A 17,601-nucleotide genomic window follows, 5' to 3' on the forward strand; every position below is an offset into this window, starting at 1 on the left:
CTTTAATCAGAAATACCCACTGTCAAACACCTTCACAGTACATTAGAACTAGGTCCTCTCCTCCTGATTACTGCATTCTACTCAGAAAGGTCCATACCTCGAAAGGAACTAAAACCACAAGACTCATTTGATCACTCAAGAAAACAATATGCTTTTTTTTTTTTTGGTACCGGGAATCAAACTCAGGACCTTGCACTTGCCAGGAAAGCACTTGTGCCACTGAGCTATATCCCCGGCCCAACATTATGCTTTAATATAAAAGCAAAACAAAAAAGCAGCAGTTGATGCTCTAAATTTAATTCATATAAAAAATTGCTAAAACTATTTTTTTCATATTTGAGAAATGTAATTTAGATTTCACATATTTTTATTAATACAACTATGAATCCAAACAGTAATCTTGTGATGGTAGAGCTCAAAATACTGAGTGTCATTTAAACTTTAGCTTTCAACTCATCGAAAGGGTGTAAGTGAGCAAACTATGAAAAACATAGGAATCATTATTTCCTTCTGCTTTTGAACATTAAAAAGACAAGTAAAGGAGGCAATGAGAAGGTATGTATTTGAGAAACCAAAGCCTCAGGAAATGACAATTTCTCTGTGGCTTTCCTTCTCCCCCACCTGTCGCACACTTCTATTCCTCTTCGTGATGAGTGAAGGAAAAAAAGAAGAGATGAAGGAATGCAGGGCATTAACCCTTCCTTACATCAACTGTCTGGCTTCTTAAGATTGAATCGTGAACATCCTTGCTCTTACTACTGTTTACTGTTCTGCTCTCCCTCTCATTTCTTTAAGTTAAAGGCTGCAAGTAAAGTGGCCAAAAAATGCTTCAATGCTTTAGAACCATTTCTTCACAGATTTACACAAAAGATCACATATCTATTTAGTTTGTAGAAACCAGATCAAAAGTTTTATATAACCTCAGATGTGGGTAAGGAAACAGGAAACTGTCATTCATTTTTCACAGTTTAGACATATGTGAATGGATTTCTTGTTTTGCCTGCAAAGAAAGACACAATGAAGCACAAAGGAGAGACTCAAAAGATATACACTTACAGACTCATAAAGTTGTTTACAGGTTTGGCTGGCATCAATTTTCCCTGCAAAGGAAGCTGTTGGAACCGTAGTGTTTAACTCATGTATTATTCTGTCATCAATTGTCCTCATCACCTTGAGTAATTCCTATATATATTTAAAATAAAAGAATATAACCTGAATGGAAAGTTAAGTGATAGAAATTAAGTATTTAAGCAAAAAATAAACACTTCCATGTTTTACAACCCTTTAATTTAGGAGTGGGAAAATGACGCAAAATACAGCGCAGTCTGGCTGGGGATCCAGCTCAGTGGCATAGTGCTGCTGCCCGGCAACCACAAGGTCCTGAGCTCAATTCCTGGTACCAATTTATTACAAGGATGAGAGGCAGGTTATATACTTCTAATAGTGAGTCTGTCTCCTTGGCTCAGCTCTGATCATCTTAAGGGTTATGACTATTTTACTCGTTTCTATTTGTTGGCATGGTGCTTAGCAAACAGCACCTGTCTCTCCAACTCTAGTACACAGTCAAAAAAGGGTTCTCCTGAACTCGAGCACCATGCCTTCTATACCTCTAATTGTAAATCATGGTGCTAGACAGAACATTTCCAGAAAAATATATGAGAAACCATCAGTAGTCATTAACATACTGAAATTAAACTATACTTTAGACTTTCAGGTTTTCTTTTTACTATGATTGTATATTATTTTTGTGATACAAGTAATATGAAACACGCCGTTAAAGAAATAAGATTATTGGTTTTCTTATTAATGGAACAAGTAAGAATTGATTCTACCTTTTCTTAAGTAACCCCAATTGACATTTCCCACGCTCAGGCCCAAAAGCTCACACCTATAATCCCAACTTCTCAGGAGGCTGAAGCAGGAAGATCATAAATTAGAGGTCAGCCTGGGCAATTTAACAAAGTCCTGTCTCAAAATTATAATTTAAAAAGTGGAGAAGTGAGAATGTAGCTCATTGTGAAGACTGTGGCTTCAATCCCCGTTACCAACTACATTAAAAAAAAAAAGGCCTCCAACTCAAGAAAACCAACCAACAGAAAAAAAAAAAAAAGGCCTCCAACTCAAGAAAACCAACCAACAGAATAATAATACCACAAGAGCAGGGAACTTCAAGATTGCTGTGTAGTCTCTTCGCCCATCACTTCTGTGGCAAGGGCACTTGTTTATGCTACAAAAGCGGGGAGCATCAGCTACATTCTTCTGCAGTTTACATAAATTCTTGGACAAGTTCCTAGCAGTATATTCTTCTCTTTTTAAATTGTTTAGGCTTTACAAAAAGTAAAAGATGAAATACAACAAAATTCCCAAAACCATGATTACTAAAAACCCACCAAGAAAACAGAATTATACAACAGGAATATAATTATTGTTGAAAACAACCAGCTTAACATTCAGTATTAATATTGTTAAAACTCTGCTTGGGGCTAGGCATGGTAGCACCTGCCTGTAAGCCCAGCACTTGGGAGGCTAAAGCAGGAGGATATCTGCAAATTTGAGGCCAGTGTGGGTTATAAAGTGAGTTCAAGCCATCCTGAACTGAATAGCAAAACTTTTGTTTCAAAAACCCCAAAAACTTTGCTTGGCTGCGGGTGGTGGTACAGACCTATAATCCCACCATTCAGGAGCCTGCAGCAAGAGGATTGCTGTCACTTCAAGGACAGCCTGGACTGCATAGAGTCCGGCTCAAAAATCAAACAAAAAACAAGCAAACAACAACAAAAAAACCTTCACTTCACTAACTCCAACATGCCATCTGTCTTGGTTACTTTTCTCTCATTGCTGAGACAAAATACCTGACACCCAAAATTAAGGAAGGAAAAGTTTATTTAGCTCACAGTTTGTGGAGGTTTCAGTCCCTACTCAGCTGGCTCTAAGGCAGAGTGGCACATGGCAGAGAGCAAAAGTTCATGGCAGTGGAAAACAGCAAAAGCAACAAGAGCAGAAAGGGAGGAACAGTGGGGAAAGAGCAAGCCTCTTTCCCTTCTTTATATTGTATGCAAGCTACCTGCTCCAGGGCGGGTATAGCACTCACACCCATAATCCCAGCATTGGACCGTGAATCAATTATCAACTCTAGAAGCCCATGACTGCATGAGGCTTTGGGAGGGACATCCACACACAACTTGTAACACCATCCTATTTCTTTACTTTGTCCAACTTAAATTCATGATTGAGAACAACTTTACTTCTTTCCTCATCCATTTGTTAAAACTTATGTTATGATTAAAGTATTACCTTTATTTTAGAAAATTAAAGAAACTTGAAAATAAAAAATCACCTTGAGACAATAATGTTAAGTGAAATAAATGAGACACACAAGCTTAAATACTGCATGGTTTCTCTTACGCAAGAAACCCAGAGTACAAATAATTTAAAGAACAAAATAAAAGATAAATAGTAGGAAACACGGAGCTAGATCTTTTGCTAAGGAAAAGGGGACCAAGACATAGGGGAAGGGAAGTGGGAGAACAAAGTTAAGAGTTACACGTACCAACTCCCCACAATGAATGCGATCATTATATACTATAAATTATATTAACAAAAATTTAAAATTTAAAAATATCCCAAGTTAACTATTATCAATATTTTAACAGGTCTGTTTAGTCTTTTTGCTACAAGATTTACTTTATGACATTATACCATGGATATTTTGTCCTGTTATTAAAAATACCTTTGAAACAGCTGTGCTTGAGAGCTCACTCCTATTAATCCCAGCACTCAGCTGAGGCTGGAGGATCACTACAAATTCAAGGACACCCTGAACTAAACAAACAGACCCCCCTCTCAAAACTATGAGAGCGGGGGGAGGGAGGGAGGGAAAGAGAGGGAAGGAGAGAAAGGGAAGGAAAGCAAGCAAGCTGGCCAGCTCTGAAAATATGTTTTTGTAGACTTAGCAATCAAACCGAGAGATTCGCAAATGCTAGGTAAGTGCTCTACTATTGAACTCAGCCCCCTTAAAGACATTTTTAACAGCTGCATAAATATTCTATCCTGTGAAGGTACCACAAAGAGTGTTTCCAATTATAATAACCAGTTCCTTAATTTAATCTAAGTCTAAATTCTGTTCCTACCATTCCATTAATCATTAATTAGTAAATTTAATCGTTTTTTGAGATCTCAGTTCTAGAAACAAAACAGCTTGTAGAAGGTCCATAATTCAGATTAATAAAACACAAGCAAATGAAAGGTCTAACATCAAGTTCATTACTTTGCTTCTTCTTCCTGTATCTCTCTTTTTGTCAACAGCACAGTATTCCCTATTAACTGGTATTCTTAGGGGATAATAATCTTAACATATTCACTGAGCTACCATCATCTTAAGCAGTACTACGTTTTACAGTTGTCCCTCACTATATTGTAGTTCACTTATTGCGGCTTCACAGTATCACCGGCTTTTTAAAAAAATGTATCTAATTCTGTATCGCAGAGCTTTTGCTGTATCATGGGATTTTGCAGTATATAGGTATTCATATAATATTCATGATTTTAATTATTTTTGCCTAGGGGCTGGGGATTTAGCTCAGGGGCACAGCGCCTGCCTGGCAAGTGCGAGGTCTTGAGTTCGATTTCTAGTACCAGAAAAAAAAACAAAAAACAAAAAAATTAATTATTTTTGCCTAAAAAATTTAAAACAAAAATTTTAAAAATGTTAATTCAAATATATTAAAAGAATATTAATTCAAAATAAAATACAGTATGTATTTCATCAGTGGATGAATACCATACTGTACACAATGGAAATATAGAATGCCACTACCACTTGCACAAGTTTGCCAATGTGAGATTGTACACGGCACACTATTGGCTGATGGAATGGAAGGCGACCAACCATAGCACTGGGTTCTGTATCGTGGGCGCTGAACTAGCTCAGTGACGTTAGCATTGGTCTGTTTGCTCTCCTGCACTGTACCCATATGTTCAGCATCTCTCCTTGCTATTCTTGGCTGTGCAGTACATTCATCTCATCGTCATCACCTTCACTGCCATCAGTACAGCTACATAATTCATGATCTTCATCATTTAAGTTGTAGTATACTTCACTGGTGAGTACACATACAGAATTTTTTTTCCCCATATAGAATTTTACATGTTGTTAAAATTACGTAGGTTTAAGAGTATAAAAAGTGTTTAAAAGCATATGAAGTGTTTATAAGAGTGTGGGAACGCTTAATAAGAAAGTGAGAAAGGTTTATGAGAGTATGGGAAGGGTTTATAAAGCCTTAAAATATATATAAATAATAAATATAATACCACTACTTCAGGGATTTTCACCTATCACACGGGTCTCTGGAACGTAACTCCTGTGATAGGTGAGGGATCACTGTGTACAGCAGAGGATAAATTATGTCCAATAAGTGATAAGCTCCAAACAAATGACAGCAGAGCTTACAGAGTACAAAGAAAAATAAAGACCGATATGGTAGCACATGTCTGCAATCCCAGCTAATCCAGGAAGGTGAGATAGAAAAATAAAGTTCGAGGTCATCGTGGACAACTTTAGTGAGACCCTGTCATTAAAAAATTAAAAGGACTGGAGATATATAGCTCACTGCAAGGCCCCAGGTTTGATCCCCAGTACCACACCCTAAATTTTAAAAATGACAGACTGGGACTACCTTGCCAACTTTATTTCCTACAACTTGCCTTTTAAAAAACAAAAAACACCTCTTTTTAAAAAAATACTTTTACAACCTTTCCATCTATATACATTGATTTGATCTTCTGAAGCTAAGGTTTAATTATACATTCTGAATAGTTTTCCCTGGCTTGGGCATGATGGCCCATACCTTGTAATGCCAGCATTCTGGGAGGCTGAGGCCAGTGAATTATGAATTTAAACCTAGGCCAGGCAATTTAGTGACTTAGCAAGACTCTGATCTCAAAACAAAAAATAAAAAGGGTTGTACATGTAGCTTAGCAGGAAAGCCCTGGGTTCAGTCACTAGTAACACACACACCACATGAAAACAAAACATTTTCCTTGGCCATGAAAACCCTCAGCAATCTTCTTTAAATAATGTATTATTCATTAACTCATTTTGCATTCAAAAACTATTTACTTTCTGTATCCCTACTGTAAACAAGGAAAATGATATCATGGAACTGAGTACCTTGTTAATCATAAAAAATTCAGAGTTCATGATCAGAAACATATACTGTATTCAAATTTTAATAAGCTGATTATCAACTTTTAGAAGTTTTAAAAAGTATTTGTTCAGAAATGGGTGTGGTGGCACACATTTATGGTCCTGGCACTCTGGGAGGACTGCAACTTGAGTCCTGTTTGAGCAATTTAGTGACTTTGCAAGACCTTGTTTCAAATTAAAATATTTTTAAAAGGGTGGGAATGTAGCTCAATGCAAAGGCCCTTGGTCAATCCCAGTACTACCAAAAAAAAAAAAAAAAGTCTTTTGTTCAGCTGCGTAATTAATTTATATATATTATTCATGTACTATATACAGGAAATGTTTCATTAAGTATCAAAAATGGTCTGTTTATCTGTAATTGTATTTGTAATAATAAAACAGCTTCTAAAAAAAAACCTATTTACTAATAACTGGTATGTTTCAGGCACTATTCTAAATACCAGGGCTACACTGGTAAATAAAACACAAAAAGTACTTGCTTTTACAAATCAAAATACCGAAAGGGGAGAGACAATAAATACCCTCATCAACAAGATAACTTCAGATACTGAAAAGTACTGTGAGAAAGAACACAAACTAAGAATAAAAGGTGACCAAGTGGGGGGTTGGGTTACTTTGTTTAGAGAAACCAAGGAAGTCCTCTCTGAGGAGGTACCATTTGAGTTGAACCTGAATGGTGTTAATGAACCAATTATAATAACATCTGTGAGTCTATCTCATAAACTATAAAACAAAGATAAACTCTGGAATGTTTGAAGAATTAAAAAACTAAGATCAAACAAGGGAGAAAGTGGACTGAGGTGATGTCAAGGTAGACTAAAACATAGGACAAAACAGACTGGAAATAAAGGCAAAAAGGCTTGCTTTAGATAAGGGAATGAGAAAACAATTTTGGTAAAAGATAACTTTGGCTGCTTTGTGGAGAATAATACAGGAGAATGGAAACACAGTGACCATTTAGAGGATATGTATTATGGCCATCTAATCAAGAGATAAAGATGGTTTGATTAAATATTATGTGTAGAATTAAGGAAAAGTAGAGTCTGGATATATTCTGATGATAGGACTGATAGGACTTGCTGGATAGGAACTGGTGGTAGGAGGTCAGAAAAGAAACAAAATGGTTTTACGTTTGAGGCGTAAGCCACTCCGTATATGGTAATTCCATTAATTGATTTGGGTGAAGAGAGATTGGGGGAGGAAAAGATTTGGATATAGTGGGAAGATAAATGTTCTACTCTGACTTATGATTGTTAACTGCTTGTGACACTGGTGTTATGGTAAAAAAATTATAATCTAAAACTAAAATATTTACAGAAAAAAATGTCTGGAATGTCCCTCAAAATAATCTGGCCAGACTGGGACAAACGGTGGAAGTAGACTACACAGATGGAATAAGAGTTGACATAACTGATTATTGGAGCTCGAGGTTGGTTACATGGCACTATCTATTACAGCATATTTTGAAATGTTGTCAAAGAAATAAATACATATACACATATATGATACATATGTATTTAAAAGTTGTTTGGGATTTAAGTTTGAGTTGCATATTTCAATAGCTGAGTAGAAAGTTAATATACCAGTCTGACACCAATCAGGCTAGAATTACATGAATAAATTGATGTTATTTAAAACCTGGAGACTTTAAATAGAATAGACTACTAAGTGAGTTTGTAGGGACCAAAGAGGGCCAAGATCTAGAAGGAACTTTGGCAGCTAAAAGCAGGGGAAAGGTCTGTGAAGAAGTTAGAAGAAAGGCTCAAAGGAGGGAATAATTATGTTGAACACTATTAAAAAGTCAAGAATTATATGGACTGACCTTGACAAGAGACATTTAACTAAAATGTTCAATGGACTGAAAAGTTAATGTAACATACATAAAAAGAAAAAATACGGTGCAAGATCAAGCCTATCATAGTAAGTTATATTACAGGATTTTAGTATTTCTTGACAGCCAAGGAGAATTGATGAAATGCTCTAAGTGCAAGGGGTATCATGATCTGTTCTGTGTCCTGAAATGATTGCTTAGGTAAAGTAAAAGTACAGAAAATGGATTAAAGAAAAGGACCAGATATGAAAAGAACAGCCAGAGGACTGCCAGCTATTGAGGTAAAAGAGCACAGAGATTAACATTTCCTAGACTGTGAACTTTTACCACTATGGAGTTTGAACATGGTTGTACTGTAATTACTTTAGCCAAATTTCTTTCCAATAAAACAATTTGGACCTACCACTAAGCCCTTACCAGCAATGGGAATTTATCTGCATTAACTACGTAATGGATCAATTTTGCAGTTTTACTAATAGAAGCTACATGCTGGCCATGGTGGCACAAACCTGTAAACCTACCTCTCAGGAGGCTGATGCAAGAGGAAGGCCAGGAGCTTGAGGCCAGGCTGGCTAATTGTGAGTTCAAGGCCAGCCTAAACTACATAGTAAGACCTGTCTAAAAACAAACAAAAACAACTACAACAAAACCAATGGTAGCTACAAATGTAGACTATCAGTCATAATCAATTTTTGTATGTATACAAGTAAATCAACACATGATCTAAGCCCTGTGAGATTAAATTAAAATTCAACACTATTTAAAACTTAATTCCCCTGTTGCACTACAGCATATGTAAAGTGCTAACGCCATGCATGGTGGTACACGCATATAATCCCAGCACTCAGGAGGCTGAAGCAAGAGGATTGCTGAGTTAGCTGAGGCCAATCTAGGCTAACTGTGAATGCAAGGTCAGCCTTTGAGACCCTGTCTCAAAAAGAAACAAACAATAAATAAAGTGCTAATGAGACACATGTTACTAGTGGCTACCAATGTATAGATGGCAAAAATCTTGAACATTTCCATCATCACAAAAAGGTGGACAGTGCTGCATGATGGAAAACACAGTAACAATCTCTAAGCTAGTAACAGGACTGCTGAGAATTATGAGGTATTCTTAAATTTCACGGGAAGATACAATAAAGGATAAAAAGAAGGGAAAATGTCGGAAGTAAGATACAACAAGGGATTTCTTCCAAAATTGGAAAGGGGAAAGGAAAAGAAATATACCCTGACTCACCAGGCTCAGACTCCTTATAAAGGAAAATATGCCACAGCTCTTAGGGCAACTCAAAGATGGTCCAGGTAAAAGGTTAGGCAGCCCTTGCAGACTAAGAGCAAATGAAGGTGAATTCAGGCACAAGAGTACTGTGGTCCAAATCATGTGCATCACTCATAAAGACTTACTACCTACCTGATGCTTAGGTCTAATAGTGTTCTTCCTCTCTTTCTCACAAACTCACCAAGAAAATGTACAGAAAACATTCCTGAACAGACATCAAATACAATAAAATTTAACATATGCCTATAGAGGTATGGTAATACAAAAATATACACAGATCAGAGGTTTTCTGAAAGCTATGGTGGTTCAGGGTAGGACCTGCAAACCTAATGAGCTTCTAAATGTCAAGCCATAGTAAAGCTAACCCTTCATTCACTCTGTAGTGCCCTCAACTTCTCCTTTTTCATCCTTCTTCAAAGAAGAAGAAATTCCATATATCATGAATCTCAATTGTAGGCTGACCCTTTAAAATACTGTAATTCAGACACTTCTCTTGGAATTGCATTTTATCTCTAATTGCGGGATGAAAATCTTATGCTATCAGAAGGCTATTTATGTACTGAAGGAGTACCCATCCATATTTAGTAGGGGAGAGGACTAAATGTCCTGTTGCCCCTACAATTATATGACAGTCTATTCTTGGGATTCTCAGATAAGCTCCTTTTATTACTTGAGGCTGATTTTAGGGAATATAGGAGAAAAGAGGTAATACAGGATTAAAATAGAATGATTTGGAATTCCTTAATACTCCTTTCTTCCCCCTCTACCTTTTGAAGGCACCCAGGAGTACATTCCGTTTGCAGTATCTTTTATTTTGACAGACCTGGCTCTTCAAACCCTATTTTTATAGCATCCTTCCCCTCAGCCAGAAATCTGTACTTGCTTGCAACTGCAAGTCTTCTGACAGCCAGCATGTGCAGGAAGGGCAAATCATGGCTGGGTATGTTACAAAAGGAACCCTTGTGGATGCTAGAAAATAATCTATTTAGTTTACACTTAATTACCATATCACCCAAAATCACTTATGCATAAATGAATAAATACTCCTAATAGAAATGAAAGACTCAAACATTCTGAGGAGGAATACTTAGTTGATTCTATCTAGATACTAAATGAACTAGGTGGCAGATAGGGTCAGGAGGAAAGAATTCAGAGTATCAGCAAGTAAAAAGAAGCATAGAAATGACAAGTATGATGTATTCAGGAAAAGGCAAGTAGGCTCACATGGTTGGACAGAAGGGTTCAAATGCATGTCAGACGTGCAGGGGGATATGGAAGAAGCATATAAGAATAAGGGTAGTGGTAAGAAATGTCTTGGGAGAGGGACTCTGGGATTGCATTTTAGAAGATCTTGTACCTCTTGTTTACTACTCTGAACCTAATTATCTGAATCTAAAAATCAGACCCATGGTTTAGATCCTAAAGTTCTAAAGATCATAGTATGAGGCCACCATATTATGGAGACTAGGCTGAAGGGAGGATAAATTAGAAACAGAAGTAACTGAAGTTAGAGAGACATATTCCAAAGCTAGCTGCAAAAATGACAAGTCCTGAATGAAGCCCGTGGCAGTTAACAATGAATCTTCCTAAAGTGCCTCTTTTATCATCTTAACTCTTTGCTCAAAAATGACTCCCTGCAGATCGAAGAGGATTATCAGAAAATGGAAAGATATCCCTTGCTCATGGAACCAACACAGTGAAAATGGTGATATTCCCAAAATTGTTATACAGATTTAATGCAATCCTGATCAAAATACCACTAGCACACTCATAGAACTAGAGAAAACATTCCTAAAATTCATCTGGAACCGGAAGAGACCTAGAATAGCATAGGTAATCCTGGGCAACAAAGGCAAGACAGGAGGCATCACAATCCCTGACTTGAGATTATACTACAAAGCTACTCTGATAAAATCAGCATGGTACTGGCAAACAAACAAACAAACAACAACAAAAAGACCTGAGGACCAGTGGAACAGATTAAAAGCTGCAGACACAACCATAAACACATTGAGCCACCTTATCTTTGACAAAGGGGCCAAACATGCTCACTGGAAGAAAGATAGCCTCTTTCATAAATGGTGCTGGAAAAACTGGCTTTCTCATGCCAAAGACTAAAACTAGACCCATATCTATCACCAAGCACTAAACTAAAGTCAAAATGGATCAAAGACCTAAACATTAAAACAGAAACACTAAATCCACTGAAGAGAAAGCAGGTAGAAATCTTGAAGACAGATGTAGGTAGAGAGTTCATGAACAAAACCCAGGCTGCATGGGAAATACTTCGAAGAATCAAAAACTGGGATCTCAACTTATTAAAAAGCTTTTGCACAGCAAAAAAAAATCACCAACAAAGTAAAAAGACAACCTACAGAGTGGGAAAAAATGTTAGCCCGAACATATAAAGAACTGAAAAAAATCAGACCCCTCCAATTCAAAGCCCCAATCAAAAAATGGGGATCTGAGATGACTATACACTCCTCAGGTGAAGAAATACAAATGGCAGATAAATACTTTAAAAAATGTTCAACATCACGGGTCACTCAAGAGATGCAAATTAAAACACTGAGATTTCATCTCAGCCCAGAAAGAACGACTATCATCAAGAAATCAACCAATAGGGCTGGGGATATACCTCAGTGGCATAAGCGCCTGCCTGGCAAGCACAAGGTCCTGAGTTCGATTCCTAGTACCAAAAAAAAAAAAAAAGAAAGAAATCAACCAGTAACAAATACTGGAGGGGCTACTGGGAAAAAGGAACCCTTCTCCACTGTTGGTGGGAGTGTACACTGGTTCAACCACCGTGGAAATTAGTGTGGAGATTCCTCAAAACCTAGGATTAGAGGTTCTATTCAACCCAGCTATTGCCCTTCTGGGTCTCTTCCCAGAACTGGAAACACCATACCACAGCAATATATGTGCACCCATGTTTATAGCAGAATAATTTGTAATAGCCAAATCTTGGAAACAATCCAAATGCCCATCAACAGAAGAATGGATAAAAAAGATGTAGTCTTTCTATACAATGGAGTACTACTACTCATAAAGAAGGATAAATTTGAGACTTTTATAGGTAAATGGATGCAACTCAAGACCATACTCATTAGTGAAATAAATCAGACTCACATGTGTAAACATCATATTGTCTCTCTGGCGGGAGAAACTGAAAGAGAAATTCTAAAATGCAAAATAGACACTGTGAAATGGGAAGAAATTGTTCAAAAGGAAAAAGTACTTAGAATAGGTGAAAGAACAGTAGGAAAAAGGGAAAAAATGAAAGTCAATTATACTATTAGTGTCTCTTACTTCATTAAAAAGGTTTGCACTAATATTGATTGGAGAAATTTTTTTTTGTACCCTGAACAACTACTGTAAAGATAAGTACATATAATGTATTAACTATTGTTATTCTATTATTTTGTTATGAAATTTTGTTTTACCTTTTCTCTACAAAAGAAAAAAGAAAAAAGGCTTCTTGGGTGGACATGGTAGTGCATGCATATAATCCTAGTACCTGGGAGACTGAAGCAGGATTGCTGAGAGTTTGAGGCCACCCTGAGCTACAGAAAGGCCTAAACTACACTGTGTCCTGTATCAAAAAAAAAAAAAAAAGCAAGAGAGACTCAAAAGAAAGACTCCCTGATCTCACACCTTCCACAATCTGATTCCAATCTTTGTAACCCCAATGTGCCCTGTGCAAATCCAATATTCCAGCAATACTGACTTGTTATTTCCCTCCAATACAGTCATGTGTCACATAATGTTTTGGTCAAAAATGGATCTCAAAGCCAGGTGGTGATGCACATCTTGTAATCCCAGCACTTAGGAGGCTGAGGCAGAAGGACTGCTGAGAGTTTGAGGCTGGCCTGGACTATATAGTGAGTTCAAGGCCAGCCTGATCTTCACAGCCAGACCCTGTCATAAAACAAAACAAAACAAAACAAAATGGATTATAAAAATGATGGCAGTCCTATAAAATTATAATGGACCTGAAAAATTCCTACTACCTAGTCAAGATGTAGCCACTGTAACATCCTAATGCATTACTCACATGTTGGTGCAGATGCTGATATAAATGAACCTATTGTGCTGCAAGTCTTATAATTATGCACAATATGTAATATTTGACAATGATAATCATGTTACTGGTTTATGTATTTGCAAGTTCACTGTTAGTTTCAAATATATTCTATTTATAGCAGCCTCATATATCTTGTTTCAAATATATTCCATTTATAGCAGCCTCATATATCTCTTGATTGCATTAAGGTATAGTGGCTGACTTAAATCATCTAAGCTTGTGTAAGTACAGACTGTATTTACACAATGATGAAATTATCTAATAATGTATTTCTTAAAATCTGTCCCTGTTGTAAAGGGGTGCATGACTTTACACAAACTTTTTTGTCTAGTATACTATTACCTCTGTCTACCTAAGGTCTAACTTAATGGCCACCTCTTGATTTATGTCTCTAAACTATAGAGCATTTCACTCATATTTTCAGATCTCCTACACATTTTATATCCTATATGGATTAAGTTCCATGTTCTATACCTTGTCCACTAGGATCTCCCCAAGTGCTTGGTAGCTGGTAAGTGTATATACCCCAAAGTTCATGTAGAATCATTAATCCCCTGGAGAAAGGTCCTTTAGGGAGGTAATGAAGGTTAAATGGAGGGCAAAGCAGGGCATGGTGGCACACAGCTATAGTCCCAGCTACTGGTGAGGATGAGGCAAGAGAACTGGAGTTTAGGAACGGTCTGAGCAATACAGCACCTAGCAACATAGCACCTGGGTACCTGAACAACATAAGACCCCTCTCAAAAAAAAAAAAAAAAGCTGGATGTGATGGTGCATGTGTATAACCACTACATTCTGGGAGGCTGAGGCAGGAGGATCACAAATTCAAGCTCATCTAGGGAATTTAGCAAGACCCTGTTTCAAAATAAATAATGATAATAATAACAAAGGGCTGGGAATATAGCTCAGTACAAAGGCGCTGGGTTCAATCCCCAGTACTGCAAATAAATAAACAATGTACTCGATAGAACTGGTGTCCCTGTCAGAGAAATTCCTTTTCCTCTCTGTACAGCATAGAGAAGCAATCATGTGAGAAGACAATGAAAAAATGCCATCTTCAACCAGAAAGAGGCCTCACCAGGGATCAACATCAGCCTCCAGAACTGTGAGAAAATAAATTTCCAGTTGTTTAAGGCACTCTGTCTGGAGTATTTTTGTACAGCAGCCCTGGCCAACTAGTACCCAATAAACTGTTGAATAAAAGTTAAAATGGATTCTAGGCACTCAGAATTAAACATTTTTTTGTACTTTATTTCACTTTGGAAAGGTATTTTCTAGAAGTGCTAATTTTTAAGTTGGAAAAACTTTCAGAGGCTTAAAACACTAAAAGCTTTTAAACTTTAATACAAAACTATATGGGAAAAAACCAGAACAACTGTGAAGGAAGACAGGAGGACAGAAGAAGGTCTAAGAAGAGGCATGAGGAAACTTTTGAAGGTGATAACATCAGTCTCTGTTGATGGATATTTGTGTTACAGGTATATGTCTTTGTCAAACTCTTTGACCAGTACTCCTAAAGATTTGTGCATTTCACTGTATGCAAAATTTACCTCTCCAAAATAGTAAACAGATACTGAACTCTAGTTAATGATATGCATGCTGACATATTTAGGAGTAAAGCATACTGATGCTTGCAATTTACTTTAAAATGCACCAAAAAAAAAGGTAGACTGTTGGATGGACTGAAAGATGGATAAATGGATACAGAAAAAGCAAATATAGCAAATTATTAATTGTAGAAATGTAGATGGTACATAGACATACATTATACATTTCTTTCAACTTCTCTAAAATTTTTTGAACATTTTCATAATTCTGACTAAAATCTACCTAATCTTTAAAATTAAAAAAAAAAACAAAAACGTAATTTTGCTTCTCTTCCACGGTATTCAGAGCACTGTTTTTCACATTCAGAATGCTTACATTCAAAATCCAACAGTTCAGTAGCTTTTAAAAATATAAATTTTGATTAATACCCTGTGAAAATACCAAGCATGTAATTTCACCAAATTCATCTAAATTTAAACGTCATACTAAACTTTTATTTTATTTTGTTTTTTTGAGACAGGGTCTCACTATGTACTTCAGGCTGGCCTTGAACTCTCTATGTACCCCAGACTGGCCTCGAACTCACAGCAATCCTCCTGCCTCTGGCTCCCAAGTACTGAGATTATAGCACCCTCACTTACGTTCTCGTGCCTCTAAGGCAGTAGGGGCAAATAATATTAATACCCATTTACAAGGATATTAAATATTCCTGGCATTAGGGAGGCTGTCGCAGGAGGACGGCTGAGAGTTTGAAGCTAGCCTGCGCTACACAGTAATTTCAAGGCCAGTCTGAAACAACATAGTGAGACATTATCTCAAAAAACAAAACAAATCAAAAGAACAAAAAAGGTATTCCAAGGCCAGCTTTAGAAAACCACATGTTCTGACTTCTACTTGGGATATTCTCCGTTATGAATCACACATTCAGAAAAGTCCTAGAGAAACATCCTCCAGGTTGCACTAGTGAGACTCATTTTATGATCTTTGGATGTTTTATCAGATCAAAGAGATCCTATGAAATTTGATAATTACAGGATGAAAGCAATTTTAAATGTCACTTAACACAATCTTATTTTAGAGATTCAAGTTTATTTCCAAAGGGGTTAAGTGATTAGCTCAAGATCACAAAGCTGTTAATGACAAAAGCAGTAGAAGAGCCCATAGTGGGCATCTAATTCCCTAATGAGTGCTCTTCCCTACAGCTCTTAAGACCTATTAATTATATGAGCTCATTGACTCAAGTAATGTCATTGTACCAATGTGACAAGGCCAAGACCACAAATGGGCTGGTTAACCTGGAATATTTAATAAACGTTGTAATCCAGCAGATTTTTTTCTATCCTGTGAGACATTTTTTATAAATATTTGTATTTACTGACTATATAGTGAACACATCTGAATTCAGCTGCCATTGGGCTTATCTAGAGCAGCTGAAGTGGTGGTGAAGACCCCATACAAATTCCTTGGCCAAATGCTGTTTGTTAAGTCAGTCAGTCTGTTGAGACTGTAAAGAATACCACTACCTACAAACCATTCAGAAAACAAAGGTTAGGTCAAAGACATGTGAAACGATTTTTTAACATATCTGGTTAAAAACACCATTTTAAAAGTCATGACTTTTTAATTCAACTCTGTAACTAGATGGCACGGCACTTATGCCTGCATACATAACAAATAGTTTCTTATCAATTTAATAAAAAAACCATATCTGGTTCTTGAATTCATGAGACTTTTGATGTTTGAAAATAAAAAGACATAGCCTTTTTCTTAAATGTTTCATCTTCTCCAAGAGTTAGGAAGGCAATAGCACCAGAACAGGGGTTAGAATGAAGCCTTTAAGCTTGCAAACGTTCTCTTACCAAAACAGGAAATTGTACCAAGTGTTTTGTTTTATTGAGCAATCAAGAGCTCCTTCACTTTTTTCCCTTCCCCAAAAACTCAATTTAAAAGAGGAGAGAAATACCAAGGACTGAGAATCGAGTTCGGAGAACTACCACAAGATAGCTACAATCTTTGCCCACAGAGCCAGAGTTCGGATTCACCACTGCGGAATGACCCATTTTCCCAGACAAGGCCTGGGCTGCACAGGAAGAACTATGATCCCCGAACCTCCAACCCGCACCGAGCAGCCTCGCTTCCCAAGGCCAAACTCGCGCGCCCCCATGACCTCCAATGGCTCAGAAAAAAAGAGCCTCGATCGAGCTGCCAACTTTTTCCATAACAGGCCCATACTCTCTCCAAGGCCAGAACTGCAATAGGGTCTGGGGACAAAAGTAGGGCACGCCTGTCACACGAGGAAAACCCCATCACCTGGAACTCGGCGAACTCCTCACAGTTCACACTGGCACTGGGCGCCGCCATATTGGACAAACCCGAGGACCCCGCTGCAAACCAATCAAAGCGGAGCATAGGTGTCCGCGGTGCCGCCTGACTAAAAAAATAGTCGGGGTCAGAGAGCTGAAAACTAAGGTATATATTCGTGGTTCTTCCACCTGGACCCTGTCACTCTGCTGTCCTACTTTTCACTTCAATCCCTTTAACATGTCCTCCTGGAACTGGCCCACATGCATGGACCAAAGATGATTGGAACTCGAAGGATCGTTCATCCCAATCCCACCTTCTTACGAAAACTCAATTTAAAAGAGGAGATT

The 17,601-nt window shown here is 37.3% G+C and overlaps 1 protein-coding gene across 2 annotated transcripts in view; it reads right to left on the reverse strand.

Annotated features, from left to right (window-relative positions):
- Ccdc58 (coiled-coil domain containing 58) overlaps nt 1–17,503 on the reverse strand; it is a 28,251-nt gene extending 10,748 nt beyond the window's left edge. Inside the window, exons 1-2 of one of the 2 annotated variants that reach the window (XM_005386509.2) lie at nt 17,261–17,490; nt 1,057–1,182 (exon numbers count right to left, since the gene is read on the reverse strand). In XM_005386509.2, the coding sequence (XP_005386566.1) occupies nt 1,057–1,182; nt 17,261–17,359 (225 nt within the window). In that variant the 5' untranslated portion in view covers nt 17,360–17,490. Of the gene's footprint in view, nt 1–1,056; nt 1,183–17,260 lie in introns of both variants that reach the window. The other variant, XM_005386510.2, reaches the window with a different exon arrangement.
- Nucleotides 17,504–17,601: the final 98 nt, after the last annotated feature.

This window comes from Chinchilla lanigera, unplaced genomic scaffold (assembly GCF_000276665.1).
Source record: "Chinchilla lanigera isolate Chin_1 unplaced genomic scaffold, ChiLan1.0 scaffold00026, whole genome shotgun sequence".
Taxonomy (NCBI): domain Eukaryota; kingdom Metazoa; phylum Chordata; class Mammalia; order Rodentia; family Chinchillidae; genus Chinchilla; species Chinchilla lanigera.